This window comes from Porites lutea, chromosome 1 (genome assembly GCF_958299795.1).
Source record: "Porites lutea chromosome 1, jaPorLute2.1, whole genome shotgun sequence".
Taxonomy (NCBI): domain Eukaryota; kingdom Metazoa; phylum Cnidaria; class Anthozoa; order Scleractinia; family Poritidae; genus Porites; species Porites lutea.
The window spans coordinates 37,773,939-37,795,405 of NC_133201.1; the positions used below are offsets into that span (position 1 = coordinate 37,773,939).

Consider the following 21,467-nt stretch of genomic DNA (forward strand, 5'->3'; position numbering starts at 1 on the left):
AACGTTGACTGAGGCTGTAAACAGTGGAATTCGTTAGCAGATAAACAGAAATACCGCGTCAATGTTAACATTTGTAAGAGCGAGTTAGCTGGTTTTGAACAGTGAACATCTGAGTTTCCTTGCATGGGCCTTATAAAGCTGACGACACGCTGATAATGGCACACTATTGTGGAGGGCGTACATCTAACCATAACAAGACCCGGAAGGTTTGGCTGGTGGAATTGACCGCCAGGCACTCCATGCAGACGTCATAATTTGGAAAATTAAAACATGGGCAAACATAAGTTTGATCTAATTTATTTATTTCCTTTCTTTCTCTACTAAAAAACAAGGCAATCAACGAAAAAGTCCTCAAAAGAGCGGAATTTAGGCTAGAAGCTTCGTTGCCCATTCTCCACCCTGTCAAAATTCTCGCCTCTGTCGTCAATGAAAACCTCAATGGCATAGCACGTGAAAACACTTTTTTTGCCAGCTTCTACGTCAAATTGAAGGTACTATTGGTAACTAGTGGCTTATTCAGTAAGTGGAATGTTTCTTCTTGTTGAACATTGGCCCGTTGTCGTAGAACCTATTTAAGTTAATGACAGAATTCTTTGTGTTTGTCAAATAGATTGTTCATTTTGTCTTTATTCATGACTATACTTGTGCAAGATAAAGGCTCAATTATTCACAATAAACTGCATAAACAATCCCCACGGCATACAGATAATAGTTGCTATACTGATACTGCGCAAAACGATCCACCGCCGAGTCCCATGCGCACCGGCTCACAACTTTCACATCCTGTTGATTAATTTCTCCCACGACCACGTGACACACGAATTTATATCGAGGATAACAAAGTCTTTTCACTCTTTCCTTTATAAGCTCGGCCATCGTGACTGCAGCATCTCTGCAAAAGACTGGGTCATACTTTTGTTCTGCCAAGTTAGTTTCCAGCACATGTTGAATGATTGGTTTGACCTTGTGTTCCTGGAAGAGAATCGGAAAGAAAAAACATTGGGCAAATAATATGACCATTAATCAAAGACCTATTGTAAGTATCGGAACATGAAAGAAGGGAGTGAATAATCTTTTCTTGACTAAATGGACCTTTATATTAACCAATGGCTGCGGTCGTGGCTAAAACTTCCAAAGTACTGATCACTTCCCTCCGGCAAAAACCGAAAGTTGAGTAGTTATTAAGGACTCCTTTTTCGCCATCCATAATGTCCAATGAGTTACTGAGATTGTTTACAGGGTGCTCAAAAAATTCCTGACGGGTCAAAGTACTTAGCTATGTACAAAATACGGAGGATCTGACAATATTTTTGCAAACTAAGCTTTTGTTTTAACATAAACTTTATACATTTGACAGTTTGATTGCAAACTCAAAATTGCTATCGCCGACAGGTACTTGAGGAACCAAATGATAAAAGTCGATAATTGTCACCATAAAACCTTTTGGGCATTTTATTCAGCTAACCGGTAGTTCAGAGCACCTTCTGGTGACATTTGTCAATTATTTATTGATTTACGCGCGGGCTTTACTCTTTCCATCAATTAGCCACGGCCTTATAGACAGGAAAATACTTTAGCCAGCAAAATTGCGGGCTGTGCAGTCAAATTCTAGGAAAATAGAACAAAAGAGAATTTTATCACAATCTGCTACCTGAAATGTCCTCAAAGGTTCCATAACAAACGGTCGTGCCAGAGCTAGACTCTCATCAGGCAATGTACTATCTCTTGACCGTCCACTCCCGAAGCGACTTCCTAGGTCATCCATCAAATCCTCCGGTGACCAAGCGTGCGTTAGATCGAATTGTCCATAGTCTCCATGTCTTCTTTTGACTTTTATTAAGTGCAGGGACTTTTGTTTTAGGTCTTTTGACAAAGAATGAGCGGCTGCTATGGAGTAAATGGAAGGGAGAGTGGGCTGTTCATTTGCCTCTTGAACAGCTTCAATGCTGTCAGCCCTCTTATCTTTCATTTCTTTATTCTTGCTCGTGCTTGTCATGCTGTCATCTGATTAGAAACAAACGACATGGTCAACGATTTTTATACTCCTAGTAGTTCTCATCATCAAAATGAAAGAAAATTTCAAAGTTTCATGCTGTAAAAAACGGAAAATATATTGGACCATTTAAAGGCTAATTATTTATTAAAAGATGAAGAGCTTTCTTTAGAATGTTAACACGTCAGGATTTTATCCACAGCCCACTCCGAAAGCGAGGTGCAGTTTGTACTGTTAATGAAAAATGTCACCAAAACTAATCTTCTGCTCAAGAGGTTTCATTTGAATGATCATTTCAATAATCATGTGGCTTATACATCATACTTTATGCCGATACCCTAAGAGTTAGTTCGGGAGCTCTCATTGAAGTCACGCTATTGTTCGGCTACAGTACCACAGACAGACATACTATATGGAACTACTGCTGAGGAGGTTTCATTTGAATGGTGGTTACTCTAAAGGATTTTGTTCTCAGAATCTAGTCAATCTAGAGTGAATTAAAATTCAGTTACATGATGCCTCCTCAATTACCTTTTCGAGTAGTAGGGTGCACAATCTTTTCGGTTTGTGGAAGTTGTTGTAGAAGTTCATGAGAAGTTGTTTACGGTCTATTACGATTTATACAGGCTGTCAAAATAATTAAAGACCACCTAAAAACTGAGGACGTTCTCTGACAATGTATTAGTTCTTAGACTTCTTATCTGTGGCTAAACCTTCAGTAGAAACAGTCACTCGAACTTTTATGACAAACTTTCTTGATTCTTATTTCAATCTCCTTTCATAACAACCAAGGAATGATTATACTTATTGACGCTTTGGCTCATCCTGGATAAGAAACATTTTAACTGCATTAATACAACATCTAACCTACAAATGACCTTTATGTTATGATTTCAGTGTGATTTGTGTTTCAAGAACTTTTTCTCACTCAAAAAATTATTACGAGATTAAATGGAATTATACGGAAAAGCAATGACAGTAACTATACTTTCACCTTTCATAATATAAAAGCGATTTTCAAATATCAAACATACCTAATCTTCAATCTTCTTTTGTAACAACCTTCAGCGGAAATATAATTATCGGTGCCAGCTTCTGGCGATGAATGGATGGAAATAACGCTTGCTTTATCCCACGTAGAGAATGGCAGAAAATAACATGGGATTTTGTGTATCGAGACCTTTGAAAAAGAGATGTGTCAAAAGGCTATTGTTTCTTAATCAAATAAAAGTCGTAAGTGGGTAATTTTTATTCAAACCTTTATAGATGATTACAATAAACGAAGACTGTTAATTTGCATGACCTAATAAGGTGCCTGGAAGAACTGTGGTCTCCCTGGCGCCCTGCGTGATCCGTTCTTTCTGGCGCACATATTACTTTTAAGCGGCTCAGTGCTACGCAGCTGACTTCGGTTATGTCATGTTATGCTAACACGAGAGGTCTTTGCTACTTACACAAATGAAAAAAAATTGGTTATAGGTAATGTTTTTCTGCCTCTTTATTAGCATAATATTCTGATTGTTCTACACATATAAGACCCTTGAATATTGAAAGTATTCAGTGAAGGGACATAGTTAACCTGCGATCAGACTTGAATCTGGCAGTTCTGCGGTAGGAACTTCATGTACGGTCAGTTATAATGTACCGAACATATTTTATATATCTACCAGTCCTTCTTCCCTTTTTGAGCGTTTGTTAAAAAATAACACAACTGGCATTATCGCGTAAAGAAGCGATTTCTAGGGTTCGCAGTTTTATTATTCACAAAAAATTCGTCCTATCAGAGTTTATTGTGTAGAAATGAAATGAAATTCTTTTACCCTTGTTGATTTTGTGCTCCAGTGTCATTTAACCCATTCGCCCATGAACCGCCCGTAACCGCCCGTGCGGATCCAGGTCCTTTCTACCCATTGTGCCGTCATCAGTTTTAACGGTCAAGGACAACTTTCTTCACTAACTTGTGCAGAGTGAAGAGATCTTTCAAACCATACCAGAATGAGCACAATTCAGTCAAGGACACCGGAGAAACAAGCAAAAAACCACGTGACATTGACCTGAAAATCTCCATGAAAATCTTGTTCCATTACCCACCTACCTTTCCTTTCGCCTAATCCTAAGATCCTAAAAGCTTCCCTGGAAACTCTTCCCACCAAAATCAAGCCTACTAAATGCCCAGCAAGAGAAAAAAAATGAGGCAAGAAAAGCAAAAAAAGAAGGGAGGAGAGAAAGCGAAAAGTAAAAGTCAAGACTGCTGTGTCACTTTTAAACCCGAAATTTTGCTTTCTGCGCATGCCCGAACTTCGCAAGCTGATATTTTGCATCTGGATCAGAAGGCCGCGAAGTGTTCGACCTGTAAACCAGTTTGTGGTAAGTTTTAGCTCTTTATAGCACGACAGTGACCAGAAAACCACTCGACTAGCTTCAAAACGCGTTTCTCGGCAAAATCTCCGGGAGCGAATGGGTTAAAGTTTTGCGATCCTGTCTTAACCTTCATTGTAAGGACTTGGTTTGAAACCGTTTTGCATGTTCTCGTATGAAACCCTGTAAGCCGCTTCTTTAAACAATATATACCGTTAATTTTTTAACAAGCATTCCCATAGTGTGTTAGGGACTCGTAAAGTATACGGTAGAAACCCCATTTTCGAACCACCTTGGGTTAAGGAAATTGGTTCGAATTCATTACCGGCTACGGTTAATATATTAAAAATCAAAGGTACAATGTTTGTCGACTGGCGAAGGGAAGTTACGTTCGGTTGCGGATTTATCGGGAATTTTGAAAAACCGAGGTTTCAAGAAATCGGCCTTTACTGTAGTTTCAAAAGAATTACGTGGTGCTGCTGCGGTAGACCCGGTAAGAATTGAAACAAAAAATGTAGGGAGGAGCGTTGCGTGACGACACTAAAAACGGCTGTGTAGCTGACTGGCACTACCGCGGTGATATGGCTGTGCGCATGTGCGAGGTACCGGCCAGGCTGTGGGTTGGTGTATTTGTGCCCCTTGCTTTACCTTTGTATTATCTGTGGATAGTATTTTTAAGGCGTTCAGTCTGAACACTTGCAACAGTTTAAGTAAACAAAAGTGAATTTTCAACCAGACTTGACTAAGTCGATTAAGAGCGAAAGCCCTCATGTATTCAGCTTGCGGTTTGTGTTTGATTTATGACTCAAAAGGTGGAACTAAGCTTTTGATTTAGACTGTGAGCAGTCTCTCGTTTGCTCGAAATATGATATGTGAGTATTTGGCCGCCCACACTGGTGCCCATAACCATATCGAACTCCTTCACAAATTTTCGAGCAAAAAAAGCTAAAAGAGAAACTGCTCGGAGTCTACTTTTTATCGGAACGTGGGGACCTTTTAAAAGGTATACTGTTTCTACAATGGGGTATGGGTTTGCAAACATGTTTGCCACGCAGTTTCCCAGATGTGGTAATCCTAGAGGTAATGGCATTATCGTTCTACCTTATAGTTTCTTCAGGGTAAGATACAGGTTCTACTATAGCATTGGCGGATCCAGGGTAGGGGCCCGGGGGGCCGGGCTTCCCTCTTAGTTTTAAACCAGACAGAGGCCCGAAGGGCCGAAAAAACATTTTTTTGAGAACGCTCCACCCTTATCTCAGAGTCTGAGTAACTGCCCCCGCTCCACCCCCCCCCCCCCCCCCCCCCCCCCTTATCTGAAGGCCTGGATCCGCCACTGCATAGTGCATCATAAGAGTTTGAAAGGCTGTATCTTTCTCTACTGTTACTGGGACATACTCACTAAAAACCGCCATAAGGAGCACGGTCCCAGGCTGAGGCGAATGCGTATGAGCCAATCAGGGATAAAAACGAGTATGTTTCGCATGTGAAAAAAGCTAAACCGAACAGTCATCCACCCGTTGTTGTTCTACCTTACAGTGGTGAGGATCTTATGTATAAACCACTAAGAACGTCTTTTTTGAGTACAAAGATTATCATGGATATTGAAGGTAAGTAGTTTTTTTGTGGATTGGGATAACATTAAGGCCCAATGGTAATTCGTCCCTCTTAGTCACAAACAAAATACTGCAGTTGACCCCTCAGTGATGACCCATGGACTGCTTGGGCGTCAAGCGGGTAATTTGATGAAAATAAAATCAGACGTAATGCTTTCGTTTTGACTCGGTGTTTTCCCTTCGTACGTCACTCAAGCAGAAGCCCTCTGAGTGTGAAATCGCAAAATCGCAAACGGTAAGTACATCTGTTTTATAGAAGTATACAAATCAGGTGTCTATCTGCAGTGGAAAACCGTTCTTTATTATGGGCAAATATAAAATCTGACAATTCGAGAAAGCAGTCCTTGATGTATTCTAGCGCTTCGGGTACAAACGTTACATTTGTTGTTGAAACCTTGAAACCGTTCAACGTGATGTCGATTTTTGCAGTTATATTCGAGGAAGAGCCCCTTTTTGTGAGCAATGGCTGAATGTTTTAGTCAGGTTTCCGCGGTAACGAGGAGATCAGGCTGTTTCTGGACGCAACATATAAACAAATGTTAGTCGGCAGCACTGGGAAGGTGGGGACGGGGGGGGGGGGTTTACTCGACCAGTTTTTAGGTATAGGTGAACAGCTTTTGGTTTAAACCCCAGACCCTGTTTGGAACAAATAAAATGTCAGACATACCCTATTTAGGACAACAACCTCAACTTTATTACCCTTTATAGGACAATGGACAAACTGCACGCTGTCTTGTTTTAAAGCCATTTATTGGCAGTTGCAACAAAGCAAATTCCCGTTATAAGCATTGCTTTCGTATACTTGAAGTCCAAAAAAGATTCATCATACAAATCAAATCAATCGTACAGGAAGTACCCTGTTTATAGTTAGGACAGACTAGCACGAAATTATATGCCCTGTTAAAGACAGACTTACCCGAAATTATATACCCTGTTTAGAACAGAGAGTACTAGCCCGCGTCGCTCCAATTGCCTCGCAGTTTCAATCCGCTTGTTTGCGCGCCCCCACTCAGTACTACCCTTAACAAAACCGCCATGCTACGCAGTCTAAGGGAGAACACAAATCTACCCTGTTAAGCGGCACATCCCCGTATCACTGCAAGTTTGCATTTTGTTTCCTGTTAAACTAAGATGGGCGAAAAACAAAGTATCCCTGCATAGGCCAGATAAGGGAGTACACCCCCCGGGCTTCAGCGATGGATTTCTAGAGCCTGATGAACACATTATCTTTCTTATACAGGAGAATGTAATGGACTTAGCTTAACTCGCTGTATATTGACCAAGAAACCAAAGACAAGACAAGATACCCAAAGCTAAAGCAGGCAAAAAAAAACGTAAGCGACTTGTTCTTGTTTCACAAGATTTTTTCTACGTACATTTAGCGTGTCGTCAGTTGAAGCATGACGGAAGTTGTTTTGCTTAGGAATATGCTAATAAATTTGGACCCGAGGCAAAACTGTTAAAACAAGATATTTTGAATACAGGAGCTCATTCATCACAGCTTTCAGTGTCTGTTAACCGAAGTAACCCAAATCAAATGACTAATTGCCACAAGTACAGTTACTGACAGGACGTATTAATTTATTAAGAAAATATATTTAGCCCGTCATGTTTGAGCGCACGCACACGCTTTATCAAAATAACAATTTCCCTCTTGTATCTAACTAAAACTGGAAGCAATACAGTCGAGGTATGGAAACTATGAATGTCGAGTAGGCATGCATCTGAAATAAACAAAAATATTAACAAATCTGCAACAGATACTATGATAATATTCAACCCTAATTTGCTGATCTTATGAACTCCTGTAAGGAAGCATTATACTTACGATTACTTACGATTTATTTCAGAACAACCTTTGAATAATTTATGGAACGCAATATGTATCTCATGCTCCAATTTATAATTCTACACCCATAAATTAATTTATTCCCTTCGAACGTCTTTGCTGACAGAGAGTTCCAAACAACAGAAGTACATCAGGTATGGCCCTTGCAAAAGAATACACCAAAGAACAACTGAATTATTTCAGAATTTGTTACGTAACGACTGATATCCTAACCGAAGGCCTGAGAGAAATTTTTAAACAAGAATGGGATAAACAGTACAAATCAACGAAAGGAGAATGGAAAGACGAGCCTTATAATGGAGTGGACTTTTATAACGGGGAGTCCCCCAAAAACCAAAGAAGAAATGCTCACCTTTTAGTCACCATGCAAAACGGAAATAGAGAAGAATGGGACTGTACAATGCTTTTCTACTCCATCCTTTTTTCTGATAGTGTTGGGGGCAGCGTTAACGCAACAGTAAGGAAACATGTAGATGATCTTAGAAATTTCAGAAACCAAGAATTCGCTCATATGGCACAAGGTAGTCTCTCTCAGACAGATTTTCAGAGAGCCATTAACAAAGTTGAAGTGGCTTTTCGAGCGCTGGGTCTTCCCACTGGTGAGATCCAAGATATAAAAAACCAGAAAACGTTTGCAACAGGAGAACTGCAAAAAATCCTGAAAAACGTTGATAATCTAAAAAAGGAAGTTCAAGTCCTTGAAGATCAACTCCAGAAAGAAACACCTTCATTCTGCATTCTTCCTCCTAAACCTTCCCATGACATCGGTGGTCGTGATCGCGAGGTATCCAAAATAGCCCAAGAACTAAGAGAGTTGAAAGAGTCCAATGACAACAGGTTAAGTTTCCTATACATCTCAGGAAATCCGGGAAGTGGCAAATCACAGCTAGCTGGTCTCGTAGCTAAAAGGTTCTTTGACGAATTCAAAGAAAAACCAAATAGTTCTTCATTTGTAATGACCTTAAATGCCGCGAGTCAAGATTCACTTCTGGAATCATATGCCTCATTTGCTCGCCATTTAAAGTGCCCAGACCATTCAGTTATGGAAACCCTCAACTCAAAGGACTTGAATGTAGAGGAAAAGATCACTAATCTTAAGATGCTTATTGCTGTAAAAGTTAGTTGTTACACGTCGTGGCTGATGGTGGTTGACAATGTCACAACTATGTCCTCTGTTTTTGTCTATCTACCACAGTCTGCAAACGAAGCTTGGGCCAGGGGTCAGCTGCTAATCACAACGCAAGAAAAAAAGTCAGTCCCCCTAAAAAGCTCTTTTGTTTATCACATCTCAGTTAGCAAAGGTATGGAGTCCGACGATGCCTGTTCCTTACTGGACATGCTTTCAGGGATCCAAGATAACGATCTCGTGAGAGAAGTGGCAGAAAAACTAGACTATCAACCTCTTGCCTTAGCAGGCGCTGCCACCTTTGTGAAAGAGATTCGGCAGGACAAGGCATCGAGGAAATTTGGTTGGAGCGAATACCTGAAGATGTTGGAAAAAGGTAAAAGAGAAACTACAGAGAATACATTGGAATATACAAATCCAGTTTACCCAATTTCAATGACCAAAGCCATAAAGCTAGCCGTCGAAACACTACTGAGATCTGACAAACTTGTGAAGGACCTTTTCACTTTACTTTCTCTCTGCGCACCGCAACAATTGAACGTGGATGTAGCAATTCGTTACATCACAAACGTACACAAAGAACTTGACGAACTAGACAAGGAACTAATACGCATGAATTTAAGGCGATGCTCACTCTTGCTTTTCCAAGATGACCAAGGTGGGGACTTCATTCGTGTGCACCAGGTTGTGCATGACGCCATCAAAATGATGATAAGTACCTGTCCCGACAGTCAAACCCCTCAGGTTGTAAATGGCGTTATTACAACATTCAATAATTTTATAGACGCTGTTCCACCCATGAAAAGGAGATTGGACACCATGCATATCGTTCCACATTTAAAAGTCTTGACTATGGTAACTGACAAAGTGTTTGTGAAAGAAAATATTTTTCAAATAAATGACAAAGACATAGCAAAAAAGTGTGAAAACCTTGCAAATATTTGTGAAATGCATTGTGAATTTCACGTGGCAAAAACATATTTGGAATATTCACTCACCATCAACCTTGGAAAGCTTGGTCCAGAACACATTAATGTTGCAACAAGCTACTTCAACTTAGCTTCAATTTACCAAGACTTAGGTGACTTCGAGCAAGCCAAGGAGTATCAGCAACGTGCTCTAGAGATCGATCTGGACAAGCTCGGCCCAAAACATATAAATGTTGCAAAAAGCTACAACAACTTTGCCTTAATTTACCAACACTTAGGTGACTTTGAGCAAGCCAAGGAGTATCAGCAACGTGCTCTACAGATCGATCTGGACAAGCTCGGCCCAGAACATGTTAATGTTGCAACAAGCCTCAACAACTTTGCCTTAATTTACCAACACTTAGGTGACTTCGAGCAAGCTAAGGAGTATCAGCAACGTGCTCTACAGATCCAACTGGACAAGCTCGGCCCAGAGCATGTTAATGTTGCAACAAGCTACTTCAACATAGCTTCAATTTACAGACACTTAGGTGACTTCGAAAAAGCCAAGGAGTATCAGCAACGTGCCCTAGAGATCCAACTGGACAAGCTCGGCCCAGAACATGTTAATGTTGCAACAAGCTTCAACAACTTTGCGATAATTTACCAACACTTAGGTGACTTCGAGCAAGCCAAGGAGTATCAGCAACGTGCCCTAGAGATCCAACTGGACAAGCTCGGCCCTGAACATGTTAATGTTGCAACAAGCTTCAACAACTTTGCCTTAATTTACCAACACTTAGGTGACTTCCAGCAAGCCAAGGAGTATCAGCAACGTGCACTAGAGATCGATCTGGACAAGCTCGGCCCAGAACATGTTAATGTTGCCACAAGCTTCAACAACTTTGCCTTAATTTACCAACACTTAGGTGACTTCGAGCAAGCTAAGGACTATCAGCAACGTGCTCTAGAGATCCAACTGGACAAGCTCGGCCCAGAACATGTTCATATTGCAACAAGCTACAAAAACTTTGCCTTAATTTCCCAAGCCTTAGGTGACTTCGAGCAAGCCAAGGAGTATCAGCAACGTGCTCTAGAGATCGATCTCGACAGGCTCGGCCCAGAACATGTTAATGTTGCAACAAGCTACCAAAACTTAGCTTCAATTTACAGACACTTAGGTGACTTCGAGCAAGCTAAGGAGTATCAGCAACGTGCTCTAGAGATCCAACTGGACAAGCTCGGCCCAGAACATGTTAATGTTGCCACAAGCTTCAACAACTTTGCCTTAATTTACCAACACTTAGGTGACTTCCACCAAGCCAAGGACTATCAGCATCGTGCTCTAGAGATCCAACTAAACAAGCTCGGCCCAGAACATGTTGACATTGCAACAAGCTTCAACAACTTTGCCTTAATTTACCAACACTTAGGTGACTTCGAGCAAGCTAAGGAGTATCAGCAACGTGCTCTGGAGATTCAACTGGAAAAGCTCGGCCCAGAACATGTAAATGTTGCAACAACCTTCAACAACTTTTCCTTAATTTACCAAGCCTTAGGTGACTTCCGGCAAGCTAAGGAATATCAGCAACGTGCTCTAGAGATCCAACTGGACAAGCTCGGCCCAGAACATGTTAATGTTGCAACAAGCTACCAAAATTTAGCTTCAATTTACCAAGACTTAGGTGACTTCAAGCAAGCCAAGAAGTATCAGCAACGTGCTCTGAAGATCCAACTGGACGAGCTCGGCCCAGAACATATTAATGTTGCAACAAACTTCAACAACTTTGCCATAATTTACCAACAGTTAGGTGACTTCGAGCAAGCCAAGGAGTATCAGCAACGTGCTGTAGAGATCCAACTGGACAAGCTCGGCCCAGAACATGTTAATGTTGCCACAAGCTTCAACAACTTTGCCTTAATTTACCAACACTTGGGTGACTTCGAGCAAGCCAAGGAGTATCAGCAACGTGCTCTAGAGATCCAACTGGACAAGCTTGGCCAAGAACATGTTAATGTTGCAACAAGCTACCAAAACTTAGCTTCAATTTACCAAGACTTAGGCGACTTCAAGCAAGCCAAGAAGTATCAGCAACGTGCTTTTGAGATCCAACTGGACAAGCTCGGCCCAGAACATGTTAATGTTACCACAAGCTACTTCAACTTAGCTTCAATTTACAGATACTTAGGTGACTTCGAGCAAGCCAAGGAGTATCAGCAACGTGCTCTAGATATCCAACTTGACAAGCTAGGCCCAGAACATATTGATGTTGCAAAAAGCTACAACAACTTTGCCTTAATTTACCAACACTTAGGTGACTTCGAGCAAGCCAAGGAGTATCAGCAACGTGCTCTACAGATCAAACTGGACAAGCTCGGCCCAGAACATGTTGATGTTGCAACAAGCTTCAACAACTTTGCCTTAATTTACCAACACTTAGGTGACTTCGAGCAAGCCAAGGAGTATCAGCAACGTGCTCTAGAGATCCAACTGGACAAGCTCGGCCCAGAGCATGTTAGTGTTGCAACAAGCTACAAAAACTTTGCCTTCATTTACAAAGCCTTAGGTGACTTCGAGCAAGCCAAGGAGTATCAGCAACGTGCTCTAGAGATCAAACCGGACTAGCTCGGCCCAGAACATGCTAATGTTACCACAAACTACTTCAACATAGCTTCAATTTACAGCTAGTTAGGTGACTTTGAGCAAGCCAAGGAGTATCAGCTCTGTGCTCTAGAGATCAAACCGGACTAGCTCGGCCCAGAACAAGTTGATTTTTGCAACAAGCTATTACAACTTCGCTTCAATTTACAAAGGCTTAGGTGACGTCGAGCTAGCCAAGGAGTATCAGCAACGTGCTCTAGAGATCCAACTGGACAAGCTCGGCCCAGAACATCTTAACGTCACCACAAACTACTTTGACTTTGAGCAAGCCAAGGAGTATCAGCTCTGTGCTCTAGAGATCAAACCGGACTAGCTCGGCCCAGAACAAGTTGATTTTTGCAACAAGCTATTACAACTTTGCTTCAATTTACAAAGGCTTAGGTGACGTCGAGCTAGCCAAGGAGTATCAGCAACGTGCTCTAGATATCCAACTGGACAAGCTCGACCCAGAACATGTTAATATTGCAACAATCTTCAACAACTTTGCCTTAAGTTACCAACACTTAGTTGAGTTCGAGGAAGCCAAGAAGTATCAGCCACGTGCTATAGATATCCAACTGGACAAGCTCGGCCCAGAACATGTTAATGTTTCAACAGGCTTTAACAACTTTGCCTTAATTCACCAACACTTAAGTGACTGTGAAAGGTTTGAACCCTGGAGTCATTTCCAAAGTATGTTGAGTTTGATCTTCCGGGTGAACGTAGTCCTGATTAGGACTTTTGTTGTTGTGTTTACACAGTTGGTAGGTCGGGGACCCACAGAAAGAAAGTATGGGCCGCATAGGTATGTTGGGATTGTGTAGTTTTATTAGTCCATACAGCTTGGGTGGCTGCGGAACACTACACCTCAGTCTGTTGTAGCGTCGAAAGTCGATCTTGTCGGTTTTCTTCAATGTAAGCAGTTTGTTCTTAAGTTTGCGTTGCAGAGCGGGTGTCGGGTCTCTTTTAAGTACTTCGTAGGTCTGTTTGTCGTTAACGAACGAGTCCATTTTGACGTTGTAGTCTGTCTTGTCCATAACAACAGTCACCCGTCCCTTGTCTGAAGGTAGTATGACTATGTTCTCGTCTGTTTTCAGTCGTTTAAGTGCTTTCTGTTCGTCAGGAGTCAAGTTACTGTTCGGTAATGAGGCTGATTGTAAAGTAGAGGTCACTCTACTTCTGATGTTATCCTTGGTCGATTCTGATAGCTCGTGTTGGCGAGACAGAACGGCCTCAACGCTAGAGACAATAGCCTCAGTAGGTATTTGTTTAGGTGTCACTGAGTGTTTAAGTCCGTAAGAAAGTACTTGTGTTTCAGTCTCGTCGAAGGGACTGGAAGAAATATTCCTGACCCAGTTTGCGTCGGGTTGACGTCGTTTAGCGTTTTTTGTGTCTTGCAGTCGTGTCAGTTTTTGTTTCGCTTTTGCGCGGTGCTGTTCAGCTGTCTTGTCAGCGCTTTTGTCAGCAATAGTCTGTATAGTACTAAGTAAGGTAGTCGGTAAAAGTTGTTTAAGTTTGTCAAGTCGTTGTTGTATTTTGATGTTGTAATAGTTGAGTCTTCTGTGACATTCGTTTATCCGCGCTCGGATCAATCGTCTAAAGGTGGCCTTGACGATTTGAATAGCCTCTTGTCTGTTCAACGGGGACTTAAGTCAAAGTCCTCTCGGAACTAGGCCAAGATCTTTGCAGCGTTGGTTGAACAAGAGTTGCTGTCGTATTCGCGTGACGTTACTTGCCTAACTGATGTAGTCGTTAGCAAGTCGTTCGCTCTGTCGTCCAAGTGAACGTAAAACTGTGAAAGGTGACTTCGAGCAAGCCAAGGAGTATCAGCAACGTGCTGTAGAGATCCAACTGGACAAGCTCGGCCCAGAACATGTTAATGTTGTAACAAGCTACTTCAGCTTAGCTTCAATTTACCGAGGCTTAGGTGACTTCGAGCAAGCCAAGGAGTATCGGCGCCGTGCCTTAGATATCCAACTGGACAAGCTCGGCCCAGAACATGTTAATGTTTCAACAAGTTTCAACAACTTTGCCTTAATTTACCAACAGTTAGGTAACTTCGAGCAAGCCAAGGAGTAACACCAACGTGCTCTAGAGATCGAACTGGACAAGCTCGGCCCAGATCTTGTTAATGTTGCAACAAGCTACTTCTACTTCGCTTCAATTTACAAAGACTTAGGTGACTTCGAGAAAGCCAAGGAGTATTAGCAACTTGCTCTAGAGATGCAAATGGACAAACGCGGCCCAGAACATGTTAATGATTCAACAAGCTACCAAAACTTTGCGTTAATTTACAAAGACTTAGGTGACTTGGAGAAAACCAAGGAGTATCAGCAACGTGTTCTAGAGACCCAACTGCACAAGCTCGACCCAGAACATGTTAATGATGCAACCAGCTAGCAAAACTAATCCTTAATTTACTAAGACTTAGGTGACTTCGAGCACGCCAAGGAGTATCTGCAACGTGCTCTAGAGATCGAGCTAAACAAGCTCGGGAAAGAACATGCTAATGTTGCAACAAGCTACCACAACTTAACTTTAATTCAGAAAGCCTTAAATGACTTCGAGCAAGCCACGGACTATTAGCAGCGTGCTTTGGAGATCCAACTGGAAAAGCTCGGCCCAGAACATGTTAATGTTGCATCAAGCTACCATAACTTTGCTTCAATTAACCACGCCTTAGGTGACTTGAAGCAGGGCAAAGAGTATCAGTAATGGGCTGCCATGCTGTTGGAGAAGCTCTCGTGAATGAGGCGAGGTATGATATGAAAAATTATGTAGATTGAGGATGTTGTTATTCACCAATACAAAAAGCCGATGCTGATCGCTTCACAAAGCTTCACAACCTTTAAGGTCTGCATAATTTTTCATATAATACGAAATCAGAATTTAATATTTGTTTTATTATTCCTTATTCATAATTGTTTTACTATTCATTCAGAATTATTTTCCTCGGTATTGCTGAAGAAAATGAACGCACCAGGTAAAATGCCGCATCCGTAATCTCTCTCCGATCAGGGAGACAAATTTCATCAAAGAAAGCCGTCGATTCGTTCCATCCCAATTATGCCATTTGTGAAACAAATTGCGCCGCCCTGAGTGTAATAAAATCGCGCGAGCACCTATAAGATCAATAAATTTGAGTGGGTCCCTCACTCAGTTTGATAATTCTTGAATTTTTTTGTTTTTACGACTTTCTCCTGGCACATTTGACACCTTGATGCAAGAGAGAATGATCTCTCTTGCTTGCAGAAAAAAAGTCTTGGTATTTTTGTTAATTTGCGGGTTTCTCGGGTGCCTCTTTTCTTTTCTGACCTTAATGCCTTTTCCTTGCTAAATTTGTTTTTCTTGGTCTTTTTGTGGTAACAAGTTTTCCACATTTCAGATAAAATTAATATTAGTGTATTTGTGCTACAGTCGGAGTGCAATCCTGGACATACTTAAACGTCAACAATATTTGTGTAAACCTACCGTCTAATTTCGAGTCTAATTCTAGCCGTATTTTTCAAAATGGACTTCTTTCGTCAAGCAATGTCTTTTTTCGGCCAAATGCTATCCCCAAAGTAGCCATTATACGTCCTTTTTTTAGGGGACACCCTCGCGACCAAGGCAAGTGTCCCCTGAATGGAGGTTGGGCTGGAGTTTGTAAATAATTAACCAACAAATAATACATTTTTCTTTTATTGTGCCTCAGAATGTGCTGCAGTCATTACTTCAAGCAGCCAGAAAGTGCAAAAAAAAATTATGCCATAATTATGTCTGTGATGTTGTGTGTTAAATTGCCATATGTTTAGTACGTCGATTTTAGTGAGATAGCTTATTCTATAAAATTCTGAAGCCACTTTGGCTAGAGAACTATGAAACTTATCAACCCTTTTTGTGGTTAGTTGTTTTTGAGTACCAAGGTGTTCGCTGAAGGGAGGTTAAAACGGGGTTTCGAGACCCAGGAAAGTGACCTTTTCCCCTAAAAAGAGGTGTCCCTTCAATAGAGGTAACAAGTACAAAGATTGTGTGGACATTTTTCCCTGAACAAATGTTGTGTCCTCTGAATGGAGGTGTCTCAAAGGAGAGGCTCCATTGTTTTTATCTCCTCTCCTTTCTTCCTTCCTCCTCGCTCTTTCTTGTTCTCCTTTGTTTTCTCTTCGTTAGAATGACTTTCGAGCCTGTCGGGCACAAAAAACCTGCCTTTTGACCCTTTTTCACTCAAATGGCCGTAACTTTCGTTAGGTTCGTTTAAACCTCGAGGATAGCGGCCTCTGGGAACGAGATTGGGTTCGTCTTCCAAAAAATGGACTAGAATTACTCAGGCGGCTTCTCCACATTCATTCAAAATAAATACGTTGTATTTATTGTTAGTATTCAGTGTCAACTTATTTTTGTAACGATTTTGAAATCAGATCAAGTTTTATTGACAACTCTTAAATTAAGAAATCTTTTTACAGAGCTTTGTTAACGAATAAAAAAACTAAGTTTGAACCTCTCTACAAAGGCCACTTTGGGGACAGAAGAAAGTGGCCGTTGTAGAAAGGTTTTAAACAGAGTTAATGTACTGTTTTTTTTCGCCGGGACGAAACAAAGTGGCTGTTAGCGGAGGTTCGACTGCAGTAAACACTGAAATTTTTTAGTGCACGCTGTAAATCTTGTTTCCACTAAATTGCTGTCCAAATTCAAGGAAGTTATGGATATCAGTTGGGAAAAGCCCGGGTCCAGTTGTTCGAAGGCAGATTAACTCTAACCCAGGGTTAAATTTTAATCCAGGTTTCTTTTTCTTTTGTTCAAGACCATTCTCTAGGATAATAAGTAATAATTAATAATTAGCCGGCATCTAATCATAGAATTATAGACAAAAAAAATTAAATTGAACTTGACTTTTACACTTTCACATCTGGGCGCGGCTCCGCGAAAGATGGTTAAGTTTAACCCAGGATTAAGCCAAATTTCAAGCACGGTTTTCTAGTCTAAGAACATGCAACTCGAGGTTACAATATACCGTTTAGTCTTTACTATGCGATACAGTAACGATAACACAAAATGTTACCCTAAGCAATACATAGGAATGTAAAATACAAAAACGGAACAAAATTTTAATCCTGGATTAACGCTAATCGACATTTCAGGAACCGGTCCCGGAATTAAAATTTTGCAATAACCCTGGGTTATGTTAACCCGGCTCTGGCAACTCGGCCCCTATTGATCTCAATCAACAATTATTACGTCGCCACCTAAAACCCGAGGGGACTCCCTTATTTGGCCTAGGCGGGTATGTGCCGCTGAACCCTATTTCCCTTTCGTAAATGGTCGTTGCCATTTTTAACGGCCGATGCCACCCTTGGTAACCAAGCCTTTAGTCATGATGGATGTAATATATTCCCTGGATTAAGTTACAATAAGACAAATAATACGTTTTTGAATAGTCTAGGAAAGAACGAAGTTGAAGCCCAAGTTGAATTCATGTGAAAACTTATGGAAAGGGCTAGGGCCACCTGTTATTGATGTAACGGTTAAGAAAGACAGTTTGCTAGTGTATGGACTTATTTTTTTCATAATTTTAGCGGGTCGGTGTGGCAGTGTAGTGGTAAGGGAGAATGATAGGATACGAAAGGTCCGGGTTCGAGGTCCAGGTTCGACCCTGCGTTTCGATTTAGTTTCTTTTTAGCAGAAAAACTTTCAATAACAGATCAAAAATTTTCTAGGTGTCTTAAAAATGGCAGCGACGGTTTACGAAAGGGACAACTGCGCCGCTGAACAGGGTATGGCTTTCAGTCGTAAAAAGGGTATACAATTTCACCGATTGTTTATCATCTACAAGACGTTTCCGGAAAATCCGGTCAGAAAGTAAATGGAAGACGACCTTTTCATGACGTTTCGGCGGAAAATTTCCGGGAGCCACGGAACATGTGAATGTTAAAAAAATGGAAATTCGTGTTAGCATATTCAGGCTCTTTCCGCCATATTTCGGTAAAAAAAGAACTGTTTGTACAAATGGTAAACACGATTCCGGGATGAAGTTTATCACTTCTGAATTTTTCTTTCCATTTTCCCTGACCGGCTTGCCCACGTAAATAGTAAACAACTACTATTTAGTGTCTTGAAAATGGTGTCTTTTTGGACTGAAAGCATTAAAAAGAGTGTGAAGGTTCGCAATGTGCGGTCTACATGAATGGTATTTGTAATGTAATTTTAAAAAAATCTAATTCCATCATGTTAGTATAACAAAAATAATTTCTTGTGAGAAACGAAATGAATCAGGGTCATGAAACAAGGTCTCTTGTCTTAAAAAGGGTGGCGAAATGAACAGTTTTTGTCTCAAACAAGGTCAGGGTTTGAAGGGCTTTGCGGCACACCTCGGCCCAAACTTTCCTTGAGCGCCCCCGAGCTGAAACCAGTCACACTTACACTTCAAGCTTTGTTTATATTTCCGTTCTTTTCTTTGTAATTAATGTCCACATGTAATCATAGTTAATTATGATTAATTATGGGTTATAACTTCGAACTCATTTTCAAATTATGCTGTAACTGACGAAGATGTAAGACGTAAAATTAAAAAGTGTCGTGATCTTTTTTAAAAATCGAGTCTTAATGTTACAATTACAACCAGGGTGCAAAGGTCATTTATAGTCCTTAAAGCGCAGCGTTGCGGGACAATCCGGATGATTGGGAAAAGCCTGGAATAGGCTATCAACTGAATAGGCCTTTGTACATTATGCTTTTGCTTCCTCACTAAAATGCTCCACCTTCATGCTCCATTTTTCCCACTAAAATGCTCGGTGTTCCCCAAAAAGTCACTAAAATGCTCGGATAATGCTCATTATACCAAGCGTTTTTTTTTTAATTAATTTCAAATTTTACATTTACAAAAACGTGGCAGTGTTGCAAGTAACAACGACAACGTGTACAAGTTCATAAATACAGCCAAAAAGACAGCTGTATTAGGTTTTTGGTGAATTTTGAGTTTTAGTCTTCATTTTCTTTAACAACGCAGGAGCTCGTGGGGCATGGGCTCCCGAAAAAAGTTAATTTCTATTTTATTTTCTCGGAAAAATTAATTTCTCGGGGAAAATGCCACTAAAATGCTCGAATAATGCTCAATGCTTTTGCCTCCCTAAAATAAGCGAACAAATGCTACAACCAGTTGCAAAAATGTTGAGACACTCTCACGAAAAAACAACCTGTCTTGCTTCAAATCGCTGCTAGTCACAGGTCTGTGAGATAAAATACTGACCCGCTTCCCCTCATTCAAAGTTGTTCCTCCAAGTTTTGAGCATGGTCTTGTATTGCTAGTAACTTTGAAAAGGGGTGGAGGGGGGGTCACAAGGACAAGATCATGGACAGGCCATTTAAGCCAAAATACGGTACAGTGTCTCAAGTACTTTTGCAACTGGTTGTAGCATAATGTACAAAAGCCTACAACTGAATGGAATTGAAGTTCAGTCTGGTTCTCATATATTCGTCTGGATCGTCTCGATTAATAGAATCCTTGAGTTATGACGAACTTTTTCGTTTTCAATGGGATGGCTGAGGAACCTTGTTGTCATCCAGGAATAATATGAAATATTCCGATTTCATTGCTGGTAGATATTTTTTGCAAAATTAGCACTTAAAATGGCCCTACTTTTCAAAGAAAACCGCTTCTTCTTTTCTGTAATCTTACAAGCTTTTGGACCAACGTCCTTACTTCCTAAATTGGTTAGTCAATTGTAGGGACCTTAAGACGGCGGCGAAAACGTCGCTTAAAAAGCGAGTTCGCGGTCATTCAATCTTCATAGCGAATATTCTAAGGCCTAGACCAAACGTCGAACTTTTCATGGGACGAACCAAACTCTAATTTGGGTCGACCTAAATTAAGTTAAGATCGTCTTTTGAGTCAGACGTCGAAATAAGACGGGTCGAACCAATCAACTGAATCAGAAAAAGAAGTAATTTTAACAAATTTTCTCCCAAACGAGGCTAAATATACATTATCATGCAAATTTTTAATTTATTAGTTTAGTTCGTCGCATGTGAAGATCGACGTTTCTCCCGCAGAAGATCTTCAGACGTTCTATCCGTCTGAACGACCCAAACTCATTAAGACAAACTTAACTGAGCCAGATGTCGAACATTTCATGAATTTAACTCACTAAGGTTTGGGCCAAACGTCGAGCTTTTCATGAGACGAACCAAACTTAGTGAGTTAAGCAAGTAAATAGGTGTAATGTACCAGGAATTTGTAGTTTGTAATGTACCAGGAAATTGTATAACGAACGCAGAGAACTCAACGATATTTTACTTCAAGTCTTTAAGCCATGGCAAGAAGAACCTACTGCGCATGTACGAAGCGCAAAAGGATTTATGGGATATGACAAATGCCCCCTCTTAAAGCAAAGGAATACAAAGTAATGTACTGATAGGGACAAGTCCCAAAGTCACGAACACTTAAGTTTACTAAAGACTAGTAGAACCTCTGAGGCGGTTTACGCTCTCTGAGAGGGTATCTCCGTTCTGGTTGTTCAGGCGCTGATGCTTGAAGTTCTGAATCTTGCACAGATGAGTCCTACGGTGAAGAAAAAGCATCAGCCATGCTATCCAAGGCTGGAGTATCAAGTACAGTTGTAGCCTCTTTAGGCTGTAAAAGGGTTGGTGTTGTAACAGGCCTTTCCCTCACTACTGGGGTCAACCCTTCAGTTTGCTCAGGTAGCTGGGGCGCACGAACTGACTCTGACCCTAATGTGAAGGTATGAATCGTGGACGTAATTGTTCTTGATGTCGTTTCCAGATAATGTCTCCGACCTGAACCTCAAAATTCCGGGGACTGACTGTTCCAACAATGGTTCCCATTGGAATCCATTTGTCTCCTTTGCCAAAATTACGCACAAAAACTGCTTGGTTTGGTGCAAACTGGGGTTTGTTATCAAGGTTATTTTGAAAAACCTTAACTTCCTGTTTAGAACTTTTGGCTCTCAGTGCACTGAATCTAATTCTAGGCTGTCTGTTCATAAG

At 40.9% G+C, this 21,467-nt stretch overlaps 2 protein-coding genes across 3 annotated transcripts; one reads left to right on the forward strand and one right to left on the reverse strand.

Moving 5' to 3' along the window:
• Positions 1–308: 308 nt before the first annotated feature.
• Positions 309–3,166, reverse strand: LOC140938213 (dynein light chain Tctex-type 5-B-like). 2 transcript variants are annotated; one of them, XM_073387737.1, is made up of 3 exons: positions 3,028–3,166; positions 1,652–1,997; positions 309–972 (listed from the first exon to the last, which is right to left on the reverse strand). In XM_073387737.1, the coding sequence occupies exons 2-3, from the start codon at positions 1,994–1,996 to the stop codon at positions 664–666; spliced, it is 654 nt and encodes a 217-aa protein (XP_073243838.1). In that variant the 5' UTR covers position 1,997; positions 3,028–3,166; the 3' UTR covers positions 309–663. The 2 variants fall into 2 exon arrangements, with proteins under 2 accessions (XP_073243838.1, XP_073243832.1); XM_073387731.1 differs by having other exon boundaries at positions 1,652–2,004.
• Positions 3,167–6,182: 3,016 nt separating this feature from the next.
• Positions 6,183–12,473, forward strand: LOC140929278 (uncharacterized). The gene is made up of 6 exons (XM_073379084.1): positions 6,183–6,199; positions 7,920–10,294; positions 10,391–11,061; positions 11,155–11,406; positions 11,512–12,288; positions 12,409–12,473. Exons 2-6 carry the CDS (start codon positions 7,950–7,952, stop codon positions 12,471–12,473), a joined length of 4,110 nt encoding a protein of 1,369 aa, XP_073235185.1. The 5' UTR covers positions 6,183–6,199; positions 7,920–7,949.
• Positions 12,474–21,467: the final 8,994 nt, after the last annotated feature.

What these genes read in the sequence shown, in the direction of transcription:
- LOC140938213 (XM_073387737.1), bottom strand. Translation starts at nt 1,996, where the DNA reads ATGACAAGCACGAGCAAGAATAAAGAAATGAAAGATAAGAGGGCTGAC. An exon ending in AACCTTTGAGGACATTTCAG is followed by an intron (nt 973 to 1,651) that starts GTAGCAGATTGT and finishes ATTCTCTTCCAG; the next exon opens with GAACACAAGGTCAAACCAAT.
- LOC140929278 (XM_073379084.1), top strand. Translation starts at nt 7,950, where the DNA reads ATGGCCCTTGCAAAAGAATACACCAAAGAACAACTGAATTATTTCAGA. An exon ending in GACTTCGAGCAAGCTAAGGA is followed by an intron (nt 10,295 to 10,390) that starts GTATCAGCAACG and finishes TTCAATTTACAG; the next exon opens with ACACTTAGGTGACTTCGAAA. An exon ending in AGCTAAGGAGTATCAGCAAC is followed by an intron (nt 11,062 to 11,154) that starts GTGCTCTAGAGA and finishes ACCAACACTTAG; the next exon opens with GTGACTTCCACCAAGCCAAG.